Source organism: Mustelus asterias, chromosome 4, assembly GCF_964213995.1.
Source record: "Mustelus asterias chromosome 4, sMusAst1.hap1.1, whole genome shotgun sequence".
In the NCBI taxonomy this organism is placed as follows: domain Eukaryota; kingdom Metazoa; phylum Chordata; class Chondrichthyes; order Carcharhiniformes; family Triakidae; genus Mustelus; species Mustelus asterias.
Genome location: NC_135804.1, coordinates 46,414,620 through 46,432,028, shown reverse-complemented (window position 1 = coordinate 46,432,028; position 17,409 = coordinate 46,414,620). Strand labels below are relative to the sequence as shown.

The 17,409-nt window shown below is 44.3% G+C and overlaps 1 protein-coding gene across 2 annotated transcripts in view; it reads right to left on the bottom strand.

Moving 5' to 3' along the window:
• Positions 1-17,409, bottom strand: part of dus2 (dihydrouridine synthase 2) — a 108,646-nt gene that overhangs the window by 77,411 nt on the left and 13,826 nt on the right. For both annotated transcript variants that reach the window (XM_078210912.1, XM_078210913.1), the window contains exons 3-6: positions 10,166-10,211; positions 7,970-8,061; positions 4,545-4,588; positions 3,820-3,880 (exon numbers count right to left, since the gene is read on the bottom strand). In XM_078210912.1, coding sequence (XP_078067038.1) covers positions 3,820-3,880; positions 4,545-4,588; positions 7,970-8,061; positions 10,166-10,211 — 243 coding nt within the window. The remainder of the gene's footprint in view (positions 1-3,819; positions 3,881-4,544; positions 4,589-7,969; positions 8,062-10,165; positions 10,212-17,409) is intronic.

Sequence of the window (17,409 nt, the reverse complement as noted above, 5' to 3'; positions counted from 1 at the left end):
TCACTTACGTTTAAGATTCCCCAGTCTTCTGGTAGTACAGAACTTGAGTATTACTGGAAAAAAAAGAGACATCAGCGAAACCTTTCACCTTGCACTCAGCAGGACACTTTACAAGAGTTCCAGTACAAGTGGAAAACAACTATTCATATCTTATGAGAAGAGAATGCTGATTGATTGGCAAATGGACTCTGATTGATAGAGGTGTTGCCATAGATAATGCACCAGTTGATGGTGGCTGACAATTAATAGCCAAGAGGTTAGAAATTTAAATCAGGCATCTTGACCCTGATTGGTTCAGGCATTGCCCTGAGGAATGAGTCAGGGAATGGCTGTCAATTGTATTATTTCACTGAAACAGACTAATTATGTGTATATGTGCTTTCTGTCTGCAAAGATCAGAGCCCTCTGTATTGATATATGTAGTTCCCTCACACACAAATGTGTCACACAGAGCCTGGCTGGCAATCCTAAATTAACAGTCAGAGTAATTCTTAGCACTGAGGATTATTTATCAAATGCTGTTCACTTGCAGAAGCACACCTAATGTTTGGACATTCTCCCTGTGTCTTTGTGGGATTTCTCTGGGTGCTCCGGTTTCCTCCCACAGTCCAAAGATGTGTGGGTGAGGTGGATTGGTCATGGTAAATGTGTGGGATTACGGGGATAGGGTGGATGGGAGAGCTTGGGTGGGATTTCTCTTTTGGAGAGTCGGTGCAGACTTGATGGGCTGGATGGCCTCTTTCTGCACTGTAAGGATTCAGTGATTCTATGATGGGTATCGTGCTTTGAGTTTTGCAAGCACAGGTGCATTGGGTATGGTTTGTAGTTTGGGAACAGTGGTTGGGACATGTTGTTTGATACAAACACAGTCATCATCAACGGGTGCATTTTCTATGGCAACGCCTCTACCAATCAGAGTCCAACAGCCAACCAATCAGCATTCTCTTTCTAATACAGTATAAATTGCTGTTTTCCCCTTATGCCGGTATTCTTGTGAAATATCCTGATGAGTACAGACCGAAAAGCTTTGACACGTCTGATTCCCTAATCTTTTGTACTGGTTTGGTCAATTCCACCTGGATTGTGTCAATATAACTCCCAAAGTTTGCCCTGAGTATTTGTATCCCATAGCACTGTGCTTAAAGTAAGTATTTGCAAAAGGGAACATTGGACATTACCCTATGCATGGTTATAAACTGGCACAGTAATTGATTAGGAATAAGAAGCTATTTTATCACTTTTGACCTTTCTGCTCGTGGAAGTATAGAAGGATATAACTGTATCTGTGCCAAATCTTTGAAACAGCTGGGAACTAGGCAGTGTTTATAGGTTTGTAAAAGGTTTTGCTTTTGCACATCATGCCTTTATTTAGAAAGCCAAGAATCCCATATGCCTTTTATACAACCTTCTGAACTTGTCCTGCCACTTTAAGAACTTGTGTACATAAATCCCATCTCTCTCTGCTCCTGCACTGCCTTTAAAATTGTAATTTCATTTATATCGACTCTCCTCATTATTGCAACCAAACGAAACTCTTCGTATTGCTGTGTTAAATTCTATCTGCCCAGTTCACCAATCTGTGTACAACTTCCTGGAGTCTGCTACTGATCTCCTTGTACTTTATTACATTTTTGAGTTGTTTTGTGAAATATTTTGCCTATTTTCTTTTTACAGTTTTTATAGTTTTTTTGTGAAACTATTCTGCCCAGTGTACCCAAGTTACTGATGTACATTAATAATACAAATACCTAATTCCGTTATCAGGGGAAGACCTCCACAGACCTTTCCTTCCAGTCTGAAAGATAAGCTTCATCACTTCCCTCTGCTTTCAGGCCCTTAACCAAGTTTGTATCTACGCTGCCACTCTCCCTTCAATCATTCTAACAAGTCTATGATGTGGTATGTTATCAACTGAAATCATAGGAAATCATAGGAACCCTACAGTGCAGGAAGAGGCCATTCGGCCCATCGAGTCTGCACCGACCACAATCCCACCCAGGCCCTACCCCCATATCCCTACATATTTTTACCCACTAATCCCTCTAACCTACACATCTCAGGACATGAAGGGACAATTTTAGCATGGCCAATCAACCTAACCCGCACATCTTTGGACTGTGGGAGGAAACCGGAGCACCCGGAGGAAACCCACGCAGACACGAGGAGAATGTGCAAACTCCACACAGACAGTGACCCAAGCCGGGAATCGAACCCAGGTCCCTGGAGCTGTGAAGCAGCAGTGCTAACCACTGTGCTACCGTGCCACCCTGCCTTTAGAAAATCCACATACACAACAACCATGCTACTCTCATCAAACCTCCTTTCCTTTTAGTCAAACACAATTTGCCTTTAACAAAATTCACACCTGTGTTCATTTATCAATCCATCCGAGATTCTCAGTTTGCCCACCACCAACATTAGGCAGAATGACCAAGAGTTACCAGATGTAACCCTCTTCCAATTTTTGAATGGGCATGTAACATTAACAATCCTCTAGTCTTCTGTGTTATACTTCGGATAGTAAGAAGTCTCACAACACCAGGTTAAAGTCCAACAGGTTTATTTGGTAGCAAAAGCCACTAGCTTTCGGAGCGCTGCTCTTTCGTCAAGTGGGAGTTCTGTTCACAAACTGGGCATATAAAGATACAAACTCAAATTTACAAAATAATGGTTGGAATGCGAGTCTTTACAGGTAATCAAGTCTTAAAGGTACAGACAATGTGAGTGGAGAGAGGGTTAAACACAGGTTAAAGAGATGTGTATTGTCTCCAGCCAGGACAGTTAGTGAGATTTTGCAAGCCCAGGCAAGTCATGGGGGTTACAGATAGTGTGACATGAACCCAAGACCCTAGTTGAGGCCGTCCTCATGTGTGCGGAACTTGGCTATCAGTCTCTGTTCAGCGACTCTGCGCTGTCGTGTGTCATGAAGGCCGCCTTGGAGAACGCTTACCCGAAGCTACGACAACGGATGAATGAACACCGCTCGACAATCACCAGGCAAGAGTGTTCTCTTCCTGTTGGGGAACACTTCAGCGGTCACGGGCATTCGGCCCCTGATCTTCGGGTAAGCATTCTCCAAGGCGGCCTTCACGACACACGACAGCGCAGAGTCGTCGCTGAACAGAGACTGATAGCCAAGTTCCGCACACATGAGGACGGCCTCAACCAGGATCTTGGGTTCATGTCACACTATCTGTAACCCCCATGACTTGCCTGGGCTTGCAAAATCTCACTAACTGTCCTGGCTGGAGACAATACACATCTCTTTAACCTGTGTTTAACCCTCTCTCCACTCACATTGTCTGTACCTTTAAGACTTGATTACCTGTAAAGACTCGCATTCCAACCATTATTTTGTAAATTGAGTTTATGTCTTTATATGCCCTGTTTGTGAACAGAACTCCCACTTACCTGACGAAGGAGCAGCGCTCCAAAGCTAGTGGCTTTTGCTACCAAATGAACCTGTTGGACTTTAACCTGGTGTTGTGAGACTTCTTACTGTCGCATACAAACATTCCCTATCCCTACCATGATTCAAACAGTTAAATACACCAACAAGCCACGAGCAATATTTGTTAAATTGGTAATGAAGATGTAATTCAGCACAATGGGTAAAACACTCTCCTTTTACAGATTGCACACCGCATAAGTGTAACTCTTTACAGAAGGAAAAATCTATTGTGAAGGGTGAGTTGGAGGTTGTACTGCTTTATAGCAATGGGGTAGGTATCAATGTGGCTTGATAGGGAAATATAACACAAAGCATAAGTTGCAGAAACCAAGAAAATGTTACAGAAATTACAGAAAATGTCAGCTTACCTTGGTAGAATATTCTTTTGGACAGCCCATGTTGACATCTATTCCAGCTACATCATTTTCTCTGTGTGGAAAGTTGGAGATACATTTACAAAAATATTGCGGTCAAAATACTCTGCTTACATTCAGAGTTACATACATGAGCTGACCCCTGTGTTGCTGCCGACGGTGACACGCAAAATGCGATGACTGAAGTGTGACACAAGTGGGACATTTAAGTTTGTGTTAAAAGACAAGACACTTAATTTTTGAAGGGAAGTTCACTATTGTGTTGCTCACCATGAATGAGGTGTATTAGAAATGTGGAAGTTAATGAGATTAACAGTGAACTTGAGATGGAAACAAAAATAGGAGACAAGTAACAAGATTAGCAGGTGTCTAGAGGAAAAATGAGATGTGATTTGCCAAGTAACAAGATTAGCAGGCATCTAGAAAAACTGAGATGCGAATTGCCATATTAGAAATAGTGTTTACCAGAGATCAGTGAGGCTACACAAACGATATTTGTATATTTGTGGAAAAATTGGAGCTAAGAGTAACGTTTAAAAACTTCTGTTAAGAGTGTTCACAGCTTCAATTCCTTCACCAATTAGGAGTCATATTTTGCTTCATTACATTGGACCCTCCTTTCCTCATACTTTAACGCCCCTATATCCACTCCTTGTACACTTATTGTTTGAGGGCACCTTACAGAGTCATTTTGAGCAGTTACTGGGGCTGTGACTTACACAAGTCGTGCGACTGTCAGAGCTCTCTGAGCGTCAGCTGTGCCCTGCAAAATAAAGAAAACTTGAAAAAAGCATGAACTCCCAGATACGTGCAGACAAAATACAAAAATATTCTGAAGGGCTGAAAAGCAATTACTTAAATATAAAAGGAATTATTCACAATAAAAATGCTAGCAGCAGGTAGTAAATCAAAAGTGACACACGAATAGTCTCATCAGATTCCATATAGCATTATTTCTGAGCCATGAAATAACAGTAAAACTTCATTGGAACTAATGCCATTATTTAGACTCAGAATGGGACACTTTCTGTTTAAACAATTCAAGCTGATCGAGTTTCAACCAGCAATAATTCTAGGATTATTTGCTTAGTGCAAAAGATCCCAAGACACTGTTTTGAAGATGCCCAATATCTACCTTCCGACCAACACCTAAAAAAAAATCATGTTTGTCACATTTCTGTTTATGGGAGCTTGCTGTGTACAAATTGGTTGCCAAGTTTCCTGCATTACAATAGTGGTTACGCTTCAAAACTGTACAGCATTGGGTGTGACATCTTCAGGTCTCTCCTCTTAAAACATTTTGTGATGTTGCACATAAAAACATAAAGATTCGAGAATCTGACTGAATCCAAAGCAAGGGGTTCGGATGCTGCTGATATACTCATATCTATTGCCTTGGTCATCTTTGCTTTAGAAGCTTACACCACCGCCCAGCCGACTGATTATATCCTAAGACACACTGCAAAAATATCCCTTTTGTTACGTAGTGGCACTCCCGTCATCACCAAGAGACTTCAGACTTTGTTAGTTTCTCTTATTCAATAAATATGTTTTGTTCCTATGTATGGAGTTTGCAGCCCTAGACTGCCTTGGAGCTGTCCCAGTCCTTACATACTTACTACATGGCTTCCAAGATGTATTCTGCCAAGAGAGGATTCCACCCTCTGGGGTGATCACTCTCAGTTCCCATTGGTCCCTCAAGCCAGTGACCCTCTTCTGCTGTGCTGTCTTAAAGTCATGATGTGGAGATGCCGGCGTTGGACTGGGGTAAGCACAGTAAGAAGTCTCACAACACCAGGTTAAAGTCCAACAGGTTTATTTGGTAGCAAATACCATAAGCTTTCGGAGCACAGCTGTGCTCCGAAAGCTTATGGTATTTGCTACCAAATAAACCTGTTGGACTTTAACCTGGTGTTGTGAGACTTCTTACTGTCTTAAAGAGACAGACAGCACAATCATTACATCTTTGTTTAAATTTTTTACTCCAGTCTTAAAGTTTAAAAGCCAATGCTCAGAGTGGGCCAGGTGGACCTGAATCCATTCCTTGCTTTCTCCAAAAACCAAATTCTTAATTAATCCTATTCATGGCCCCACAAAAGAGATAAACCAAATCCAAGGTGACAAGATAAGGTATCGCACCCCATTGAGGGCTTGATCTTAGCCTTTGGATTTATCATGACATTTCCTCCCCTTCAATGGAGATCAGGCATTTCAGAACTCTCTGACCTCCAGCCAGCCCCCCCTTGTGTGTAAGGTCACACAAGAAGGATCCATCTGCATTTCAAACAGGGCCCATGACCCTTATATTAATCTGCAAGCCAATCCAGAGCTGTCCAATTCTCAGAACACCCAATACTGGTGAAGCAAACCCAATTTATTAAAGTGTTATCAGCATAAATAGGAAATTGGAGGTTAAAAATAAACCATGCCAGAAATACTTGAAGTAAAGTTTATTTGTCACAAGTAGGATTACATTAACACTGCAATTACTGACTGCAATGAAGTTGCTTCACACCAGGGTGGCACGGTGGCACAGGGGTTAGCACAGCTGTCCCACAGTGCCATCCAGGGGACCCAGGTTCGATTCCCAGCTTGGGTCACTGCCTGTGCGGAGTCTGCACATTATCCCCGTGTCTGCATGGGTTTCCTTCGGATGCTCCGGTTTCCTCCCACAGTCTAAAGATGTGCAGGTTAGGTGGCTTGGCCATGCTAAATTGACCCTTAGTGTCAGGGTATGGTAAATGCATGGGGTTATGGGGATAGGGCCCGGGTGGGATTGTTGTCAGTGCAGATTCGATGGGCTGAATGGCCCCCTTCCGCACTGTAGGATTCTATGACTGCCCACCCGAGAGTTGTTGCTGTGGGGTTAGGAAATCAGCTGTTAACAAATTCAGCTGATGTCAGCTTTGCAGACTTTGACGGGAAAGATGAATCAAAGATGAAGAGGAGATATTTGGACCTCATTGGACTTCATTTTAAAAAGAGAGAATCGCAAAGCAGATAAATGTAACCCTGACAGATAGTGATAAGCAAGAGAAGCTATAGGAATAATTTCGTAGATGATAGGCAAAGGAAAACTTGCACGACATACATAAATTTGGGAATCTCAGGCTGTCTAACAGGATAGTGGGCTCCAGAAGGCAGGGCAGCCTCTGCCTTGCAGAGGAACTCCTGATCGCAAGAGTGGACATTGTGAATGGAGACATGAGCACCACACCAATGTCCTTTATCATTAGCAATATATTGGGAAACTCAATTCACGCTCGCAGTGAGCAGCTCGTTCCTGACTGCGCCATTTAGAGGCCATTTTATGGTTCAGCCCAACCAAATCTCTAGGGTTGGTGGTCACTATCTCGTGTTACAGGTATGCACCACTTACATGCTGAAACTGCTTTCAGCTGCCTTAACAGCAAAATTCTGATCAACCTGTTTCTAATTTAATTTCAATAGCCCAAAACAGAGGTGGTACACATTTATTTTCAACATCCTGAAATCAGTGCTCCAAAGAACTTTGCACATCTTCACATTTCCCTTTCTTTTAAATCTGTCATTATGGAAATCTAAAAGACTGATTGTCTAGGATAGAAACCGTGAGTGACATTAGCAGCAGCCCAACTAATCCCGGGCTCACTCAGCCTGCGTATTTCATAGAATCCCTACAGTGCAGAAGGAGGCCATTCGGCCCATTGAGTCTGCTTTATGTCTGTTGTGCAAGTTTTTCTTTTCCTTTCTTCATCTTTCCATAACATCTCTTGGTTATCATCTATTTATCTGTCAGGGTTACATCCATCTGCTTTGTGATTCTCCCTTTTTAAAATTCAATCCAATTAGGTCCAGATGTCTTCTCTTCATCTTTGATTGGTCTTCCCTGTCAAAGATGCTCTCCAACAGAGCATATTACCCAGGCCCACCCCCACCCTATCTCCACAACCCCACACGCTTACCCCAATAATCCCCCTAACCTAGATGTCTTGGGACACTTGGGAGCAATTTAGCCTGACCAATCCGCTTAACCTTTGGATTGTGGGAGGAAACCAGAGCACCCAGAGGAAATCCATGCCATTTGAAGCCATCCAAACACAGACTACCGCAAATAGTAATTTATTATTATACCTTTCCACTGGATGGGGTGGTTGTTTCTTACCATTTGGAAGACAACGTGATTCTTTTCTCTTTCACAGGTCCGGAAAATGACTCGCTCGTCAGATGCAACATAATCTATGGTGTCCAACACCTCTGAGAAAAACAAATAGAAAGACAGGCTTAGCAAGGTGGATGAGCGCAAGTTTTTAAAATCCTTCCATGGGATGTGGGCGTCGCTGGCTAGGCCAGCATTCATTACCCATCCCTAACTACCCACGAGAAGGTGGTGGTGAGCTGCCTTCTTGAACCGCTGCAGTCTATTTGATGTAGGAACACACACAGTGCTGTTAGGGACGGAGTTCGACCCAGTGACAGTGAAGGAACAGCGATATATTTTCAAGTCAGAATGCCATGTTGTTGGAGGGGAACCTGAAAGCGGTGGTGTTCCCAGGTATCTGCTGCCCTTGTTAATCTAGCTGTTAGAGGTGGCGGATTTGCAAGTTGCTTTGTAAAAATGGTTACAGGGAATGGGGTAATGAAATGACATTTTCAATAATCAATTTCACCGACAATCTAGCTACATCTGGTACAGTGCACAATATTTCCTTTACAAACTACATTCGCAAATATCTTTATCAAGAAAGATGCCTTTGGGATACCAAATGGCCAGGGTCAAGGTTTTACATAGAAATTAGAATCAAAGAATCAAGAATCAAAGAGGTTTACAGCATGGAAACAGGCCCTTCGGCCCTACTTACCCATGCCGCTCTTTTTTAAAAAAAAACTCCTAAGCTAGTCCCAACTGCCTGCATTTGACCCATATCCCTCTACACCCATCTTATCCATGTAACTGTCTAAATGCTTTTTAAAAGACAAAATTGCACCCACCTCTGGCGGTTTGTTCCAGACACTCACCACCCTTAGTGAAAAAAATTGTCCCTCTGGACCCTTTTGTATCTCTCTCCTCTCACCTTAAACCTATGCCCTCTAGTTTTAGACTCCCCTACCTCTGGAAAAAGATATTGACTATCTAGCTGATCTATGCCCCTCATTATTTTATAGACCTCTATAACATCACCCCCTCAGTCTTCTACACGCCAGATAAAAAAGTCCCAGTCTATCCAGCCTCTCCTTATAACTCAAACCATCAAGTCCCGGTAGCATCCTGGTAAATCTCTTCTGCACTCTTTCAAGTTTAGTAATATCCTTAATATGCTTAAAATACGTTGACAGGGAGGATAACCAGAAGGAAATACCAGTAGTGGTAAACAAGGAAAACAGGGGTAGAAACAAAGGATTCCGAAATTGACTTTCCTTGCAGACTATTGCCATCGATGATGTGGGCGTTGGTGCTGGTGCTATATGTTATTACAAGATGAAGAACTAGGAATTAAAAAGTCGGTAGGATATATCTCTCAGAATTTTTATGTACATCAGAAGAAATATTTAACTATCAAGGAAGAGACTCTAAAGTATCAGCTTTACAGCATTTCAAAATTTATGTTGCAAGCAATTCTTCAAAGGCAATCATATGTACTGACCACAATCCTTTGAAATTTGGGGAAAATTTTCAAAACCAGAATGCAAAGCAGGAGTAGGTTATTCAGCCCTTTGAACCTGCTCCGCCATTCATCTTAATCATGGCTGATCATTGAATTCAATATCCTGATCCCTCCTCCCTCCCATATCCCTTGATCCCTTTATCCCCAAGAGCTATAGCTAATTTCTTCTTGAAATCAGACAACGTTTTGGCCTCAACTACTTTGTGTTAGTGAATTCCACACACTCACCACCCTCTGGGTGAAGAAATTTCTCTTCACCTCAGTTCTAAAAGGTTTATCCCTTATCCTCAAACTATGACCCCTAATTCTTATTGTCTGGCGGAGCAGGCTCGAGGGGCCAGATGGCTTACTCCTGCTCCTAGTTCTTATGTTCTTATTGCAGTACTGACCGTTCCATTCATAGAATCACCATAGTGCAGATGAAGGCCATTCAGCCCATCGAGCCTGCACTGACAACAATCCCACCCAGGCCATATCCCCATAACCCCATGTAATTCCCTGCTAATCCCCCTGACATTAAGGGGCAATTTAGCATGGCCAATCAACCTAACCTGCACATCTTTGCAGTGTGGGAGGAAACTCAGTCAACTTCTTTTGCCAAGTATCAGAAACATGTTTAAGTATTCATTCTAGAAAGAAAAGGAAGCGCAGGGAAGATAAAATCACGTGAAGAAAAAATTAATTTGTCAACTCACCATTCACCACTCTCTTGCACTGTATCATTTTCAAGTCAATCAATTCCTATTTAAAGTAGAAAAAAAGTTAAGTTCACCCACTGACCGCAACATTATTTTATTACCCAAATGATTGATGCACTCATGACTGTTACGTCACAGAATATTCAAGACACTATCTATATACAGATTGTTGGGGAACACTTAAGCCAATCTGTCCTTAATTTTTAAAAGCATGAAGTGAAGGAATGTAAAATATCATATTGCTGTGAAGCTTGCCAGTACTCTATCTCTGCCACCTTCATGTTAAATTGCATTTTGCATGATCTCGGAGAGGTTTGCCTGGCAGATTGTTCCAAACATTAATCACCTTTTGAGAAGGGGCTGTATTTCATACACTGGCTTGAAAAAGTAGAAAGAACTTAGAAAGCATTTACATTGTGCCGATCATGTTCTGGACGCCCCAAAGCACTTCAGTGCGAATGAAGGACTTTTCAAGTGTAGTCACTGTTGTAATGATGGAAATGAGATGACCAGATTGTGCACAGCTAGGTCCCATCAACATCAATGAGATAAGTAACCATATCATCTGTTTTAGTGGTGTTGACTTTGGGGCGGAGGAGGGGGGCGGGATATTGATTAGGTATTCCGCATCCTCCTTGAATTGTGCTATGGGATCCTTGCTGCCTAATTGAGAAGGCAGACAATGGCTCCTTAATCATTGTCTGCATGTTTCATCTGAAAGACGGCACCTGATCATGTAATGCTCCCACTGTGTGCACACAGCAATGCTGCAGGCAGCAGCCACAAGAGTCAACCTGGGTTTCATGAGCTCAAGCCTCTGCAGTGAGACTTCAATCCACAACTCTAGCTTAACAGGCAAAGTCGGCTTGAGAGAAGTTGAAGAAACTTGCCTACTTTACTCTCGGACAGACAACAGAAAGGTGATCTTATAGACATGGGTACAATTAAGGGAAGAGAACAGATGAACTCAGAACATAACTACAAATTAATTTATGGTAGGACAAGGGTTCAAACAATTAAGATGGTGAATCTAAACTTGATATCAAAGGAGCTCTTCCTACATGTTTCTACATATGGAATAAACCTCCAGATAGATTACTGAAGGCATAATCCATAGAATCATTCATGAATCAACTGGAACCTGGAATGGGAGGGGGTGCTGTATCTCGGGTCTTTCTAGATAGGCGAGTCAAGATGGTTTCCCAATCAGTCATTATCTTGCGATTATGCATGGGTTTATAAACAGAGTATCCCGTTTGCTATAAATGAGTATCCTGACTCGTACAGTTAAAGAGTCAGCCATGTTGGTGTCGGACTGGAGTGACACATAGGCCGGACTGTGCAGAGACAGCAGGCTTCCTCTCCAGTGTGATTTTCCTGATGCCAGTTTTCCTTCTTTATTTCTAGAATTTGAATGGTCAAGGTGGGATTTTGGAGTTGCGTTTTGTGGATGTAAGGGAAGGCCTCTGGACTCCTAGCTCAGTGGCATGGCCACAACACTGTTCATCATTCATCTGATCCCTAACTTTGAGAGAATAATTCACACGTGTAGGGAATTCTACCACACGGCAGGAATACCCCTGCAAATGGAATTCTGCTTTCATGGATGTCTGATGCTTTCCTGAATGATTAGTGAGACACTGTAAGCGCCACTAAACTAGACCATCACGTCAAAACACTCGCAAATAGCTCGCAGCAGCTGGCCACTCAGGTCTAAGCTTCCACAAAGCAAATGTGAAAGCATTCTTGTTTTTGATAATGGATCACCATTGGGTGAATTTTACCCCATCTTCAACCCCTAGCCAGGGTATCTGAAGATGAGGGACTCATAAAATCAAAATGGGTGACCTGTCCTCTGCCTTCCCACCCACCTCCCACACGGCTCCTATATTACAGGGTGGGTAAGGCAGCCCACCCATCCTTGAGCCTTTAAATGATTAATTAAAGGCCACTCCAGGGCCGTATAGTGCCTCTGTTGTTATAATACACGCTTCGGGGAAGTGGAAGCAAGGCGGGCGGCCCGGCAGCTTTCAATGCATGGGCTGCTGGTGGGAGGAAAGGGGGAGACCTTCTGTTGGGGTGACCTCTTGTACTCATTGGAGGTTCGCCCCTCCAAAATCGTACGCTCCTTTTATGCCTCTGCCCCCTAGCCTCTAAAGCATGGCCTTCCATCCCCACCCAATCTGTTTGACTTTCTAGGGGTGGGACCTCTTTCCAGATGGGGGCGGATGCCCCACTCTAAATCAATTAAGGCTGCCCCCAATACTGTTCCTGGATGGCACAGTGCCAAAGGACGTTTTAGTGTGGTGGGGTGAGGGGAAGAGACAGTGTATGTAATCCATAATCCATGCCCTTGTAAAATCTACCCACTCCCCCAAACTCATGTCAGGGAAACATCATAGAGCCCGCTCCCAATTACTGCTGCAAGTCATTTGAATTCTCTATATGTGGGCCGGTTATCCCCCTGAATTATCCATCTCAAAATCAGAAACCTGTTTAATGAAGAATACAAAACGAAAGTGGTCAGTTTGACTGCTGGGCGCAGGGAACCATCAACGGCCAGAAATTAAATAAGGGCCATGGGGTATGGAAGTCTCCAACCAATATCAGGCATGGCGCATGCTATTAATCCCAAGTGTACATCGCGGGCAGGGAGGCTCACCACCAGGACTTTGCCTCTGAACACGGATCTGAATGTGCCTAAAGCAGTTCATTCGGCACAGTGGACAGAACAGTGACTGAAAAACAATAAGAAGGTTTGCTGCAGAACACAGCCTGTAATAGACTCTGCAGAAGCATGCACATCTTCTAGTTGTGTTTAAAAGTGAAAACTGCAGGATGTAGTCGATGGAATCGCTGAAGGTTCACTGATCCTAACTCTGTTTTCAAAAATTTCTTTTTCTAGAACGGAGTCGGAATGCAACACTTCAGGAATAAAAACATAATGTTTGATTTGATTTATTAGACAGTGAAAAGTATTGTTTCTTGCGCGCTATACAGACAAAGCATACCGCTCATAGAGAAGGAAAAGAGAGAGTGCAGAATGTAGCGTTACAGTCATAGCTAGGGTGTAGAGGGAGATCAACTTAATGTGAGGTAAGCAGCAGAGAAGAAGCTGTTCTTGAGTCGATTGGTACGTGACCTCAGACTTTTGTATCTTTTTCCCGATGGAAGAAGGTGGAAGAGAGAATGTCCAGGGTGCTTGGGGTCCTTGATTATGCTGGCTGCTTTTCCAAGGCAGCAGGAAATGTAGACAGAGTCATTGGATGGGAGGCTGGTTTGCGTGATGGACTGGGCTTCGTTCACGACCCTTTATAGTTTATTGCTGAATAATATGGAATGTGTAATTAGCTTCAAATCTTAAAAAATTATAGAACTATAGACTCAAAATTATTTTCCAGAATGAATGATAGTGCGCGCAGTTTACATTACAAAATAGGTGGTGCAAACTCCAACTCACACTTGGCCTTAACAGAAGTAACTCTTTCCTTGAACAAATCAAGCCATTGTTACAGCAATAAAATTCACAAAGGTTTATTTTCCCACCATGGCCAAACACTTGTAGTATCTCAAATTTTTGCAGCAACATTCCATTAAGGAAAGATGTAAATGCGTTAGAAGCAGCTCAGGCAAGGATTACTGGACTAATTCCAGGAATTAGTGGGTTGTCTTATGAGGAAAGGTTGAAGAGGTTAAGTTTGTATCCACTGGGAGTTTAGAAGAGGAAGAGGTGACTTGATTTAGGGTCCTGAGGGACATTGACAGGGTGGATGTGGAGAGGATGTTAACTCTTGCGGGAGAATCTAGAACTAGGCGCCACTGTTTAAAAATAAGGGGTCGCTCCTTTAAGACACAGACAAGGACATTTGTTTTTCTCTCAGAGGATTGAAAGTCTCAGTGGAAGCAGACAATTTGAATGTTTTCAGGCTGAGCTCGATAGATTCTTGATTAACAAGGGGCAAAAGGTGAATGGGTATAGGCAGGAATGTGGGGTTGAAGTTACAATCAGATCAGCCAGGATACACAAAGGAACGGGGGCGACATGGTGGCACAGTGGTTAGCACTGCTGCCTCACAGCACCAGGGACCCAGATTCGATTCCTGCCTTGGTCACTGTCTGTGTGAAGTTTGCACATTCTCCCCGTGTCTGTGTGGGTTTCCTCTGGGTGCTCCGGTGTCCTCCCACACTCCAAAGATGTGTGGGTTAAGTTGATTAGCCATGCTAAAATTGACCCTAGTGTCAGGGAGATTAGCAGGGTAAATGTATGGGGTTACTGGAAAAGGGCCTGGGTGGGACTGTAGTCGGTACAGGCTTGATGGGCTGAATGGCCTCCTTTTCTACTGTAAGGATTCTATTCTATGATCCTATTGAATGGCGGAGCAGGCTTGAGGGGCCGAGTGGCCTACTCCTGTTCCCATGCTCATTTCCAGGTAGAACAGGATTTCTAACAACCCAGGTTAAACAAAACATGTATACACAAAGGAACTGAGAATGACACGAACATTCAGCCTGTCTTCCCACTCAACAATAAAATAATTAAAAGTGAAAAACACTACACAGAACCTACAGTTCTGACTATCCAGACCTCGCAAATTGAGACAGGGATACAAACTCAGATTGATTTTTTATATAAGAGGTACATAAAGCTTGATTAACAAAGGGCTCAACTGATTCAGCTCCTGTGGCAAATTTTAAACAATTACAAATGAATGGACGAAGATCAAGAAACCGTGGACCAGCCAGCCTGAATCGCAGTGTTGTACACAGTATTGTGCTGAATCACTCCAGTTTTACAGAAGGTAGCTGCTGATATTGTTACAAATGCGAGGTTTTGTAAGCTCTTTAATTCAGAGCAAAATGGAGGAATGAAGGGGGTCATGTGACCTGCCATTTGACATCTTCACTTGTCAGTCTGGAAGAGCGTGGAATGTCTCAGAAGAAGCAGAGGCCCGAGACCCGGGACAGGGCAGCCCCTGGATTTTCAGCTGCAGACCTGGAGCTCCTCCTCGGAGCTGTAAGGCAGAATCAGGGGGTCCTCTTCCTGGAGGATGACAGGAGGAGACCGCCCTCCCAGACGAAGCAGGTCTGGCTGGAGGAACAGCAGACACTGAGGGGCCCATTTTACCAAATCGGCTCAAAGTGCCGGGTGCGGTCGTAAATCAGACCCGCGGCCGGCAGCCGCGCTCCAGCGCCCCCATACGCCTTTTTTTGGCGTGGGTCTAGTGGGCGGGGCCTAGCGCATTTGCATCTGTCGGAGCACCGAACTGCGCATGCGCAGTTCACCGACAGCACTCAGCGTGCCCGAGCGCGAAAGTCAAAGGCAGCACTGCTGTCTGCACTGCCTTTGACTTTCCCTTGGGGGGGGGGATGGGATGTGGCGTCTCTTCCCTGGGGGGGGAGGGGGGGGGGAGAGAATGGGGGGGAATCTGACATCTCTTCCCTGAGGGGGGGGGGGATGTGATGTCTCTTCCCGGGGGGGGGGGGGGGCGGTGTGGGCTGCCGGGGTGGTTTGCGGGGGCGGTCCGGGGCAATTTGGCGGTTCAGTTGCTGAGTTGAAACCCTATCGGACTTGAATTCAGCAACACGGTAAATGCGCGGGCGCCGATCGGATTGGAGCCTCGTAAAGTGTGAATCCTTGGGTAAGTTGGGCGCGGGCTTCATTATGCCGATTTAAATGCATGCAAATGCATTTAAATCGGTCCGCTGGCCGATTCAGGCATGCGCCGGATCGGCACTCGGATCGGCCGTTGGTAAAGGCGGGATTGGCCTTGGGTCGGGTCTGGACCGCGTTTTAGGCGCGACGCTCAACTTTACCACGATTTCGCAATCGGGCCCCGAGTGTGGTTTGCTGAAAGTGGATCCATAATGACCTGGCTCGCCCTGGCAGTGTGAGTGCAATCCCCCTCCATCGCTGAGGGCAGGTCGCTGGGTATTCAGTCTCCATGTGGCTCTTGCTACCAAATAAACCTGTTGGACTTTAACCTGGTATTGTTAAACTTCTTACTGTATTCAGTCTCCAGCAGACAGAGGTACATGCCGTTCCTGCGCAGGTCAGGATTGTGCGCCCAGGGAACTTACTGACTCAGTGCCTCTGAGGACTTGCCAAAGGGATGACAATGGTCAAAGATAAAAAGTTTTGACAGGGATCATGTCATTGTGGTGCTTCTGATCACTGCAAGTGCTTCTCGGACACTTCAAACGTTTGGCAGGGCCTGGGCGGGCTGTCCTTTTGGAGAGTCAGCACAGACTTGGTGGGCCGAATGGCCTCTTTCTGTAGGAATTCTATGGAATTATTAGACTTCAAGTGGGTAGAAACATTAGTTTTCCTTAGCTTACCATCTACCACAGTCAAGACTATGGACCAATGCTTTTGGATCAAATCACCAAGGCCTCAGTATTTCAGCATTCAGTGCAGTGCAGCGTGGAATCCACACTAACACAACTTGACTTTACTGGATTCTGTCCATGTAAAGTGAGGCAAAGGGCTTGGGCAATGCTTTGCAAACTATTTCCCAATCTGACCCCATTTTAACTCACCATCACCTTCTCAAGGGCAATGAGGGATGGGCAGCAAATGCTGGCCTTGCCAACGATGCCCACGCCCCATGAACGTACATTAAATAATAACACTCAAAATCTAACATGACTTCAGATGCCAACAAAAACAAAACATTAATAAAACAGAATAGTAACATCTGGTATAATTATTAAAAAGTGCATGTTATAGATCAACATGCATCATACAAATATGAAAAGCTGTTATAAAAAACTTTGAAAAAATATTATTTTACATGCTGATGTAGGTCTCAGCAAATCTCTCCACCTTCCCTGGCGACCGAGGACTCAGTAAAGTCACTCTCCTCCTCTCCCTCACACACACATTTTAATCAGCCCATCTCCCCCACTACACACAAACACCTCTTTCCCAAACCCCCTCCCTCCACTCACTCTTCAGCCCCTTTTCCCAAACCCTCTCTCTCATTGTTTTGCCCCTTTTCCCAAAACCTTTCCTCGCTCACAGTTTTGCCCCTATTCCCACACTCCCTCTCCACTCTCTCACTGTTTAGTCCAGCTTTCCAAGCCCCTCCCCTGATGCACACTCACTCACTCGGAGGCCTGGCCTCTCCAACAACCTGACAGGAACATCAGCTGCCCTGGAACCTCACAGGATCCTACACCGTCAGGCCACCAGGGCTGAAAAACGGCATCCATTCACAACAACCAGCCACTGTCTGTGTGGA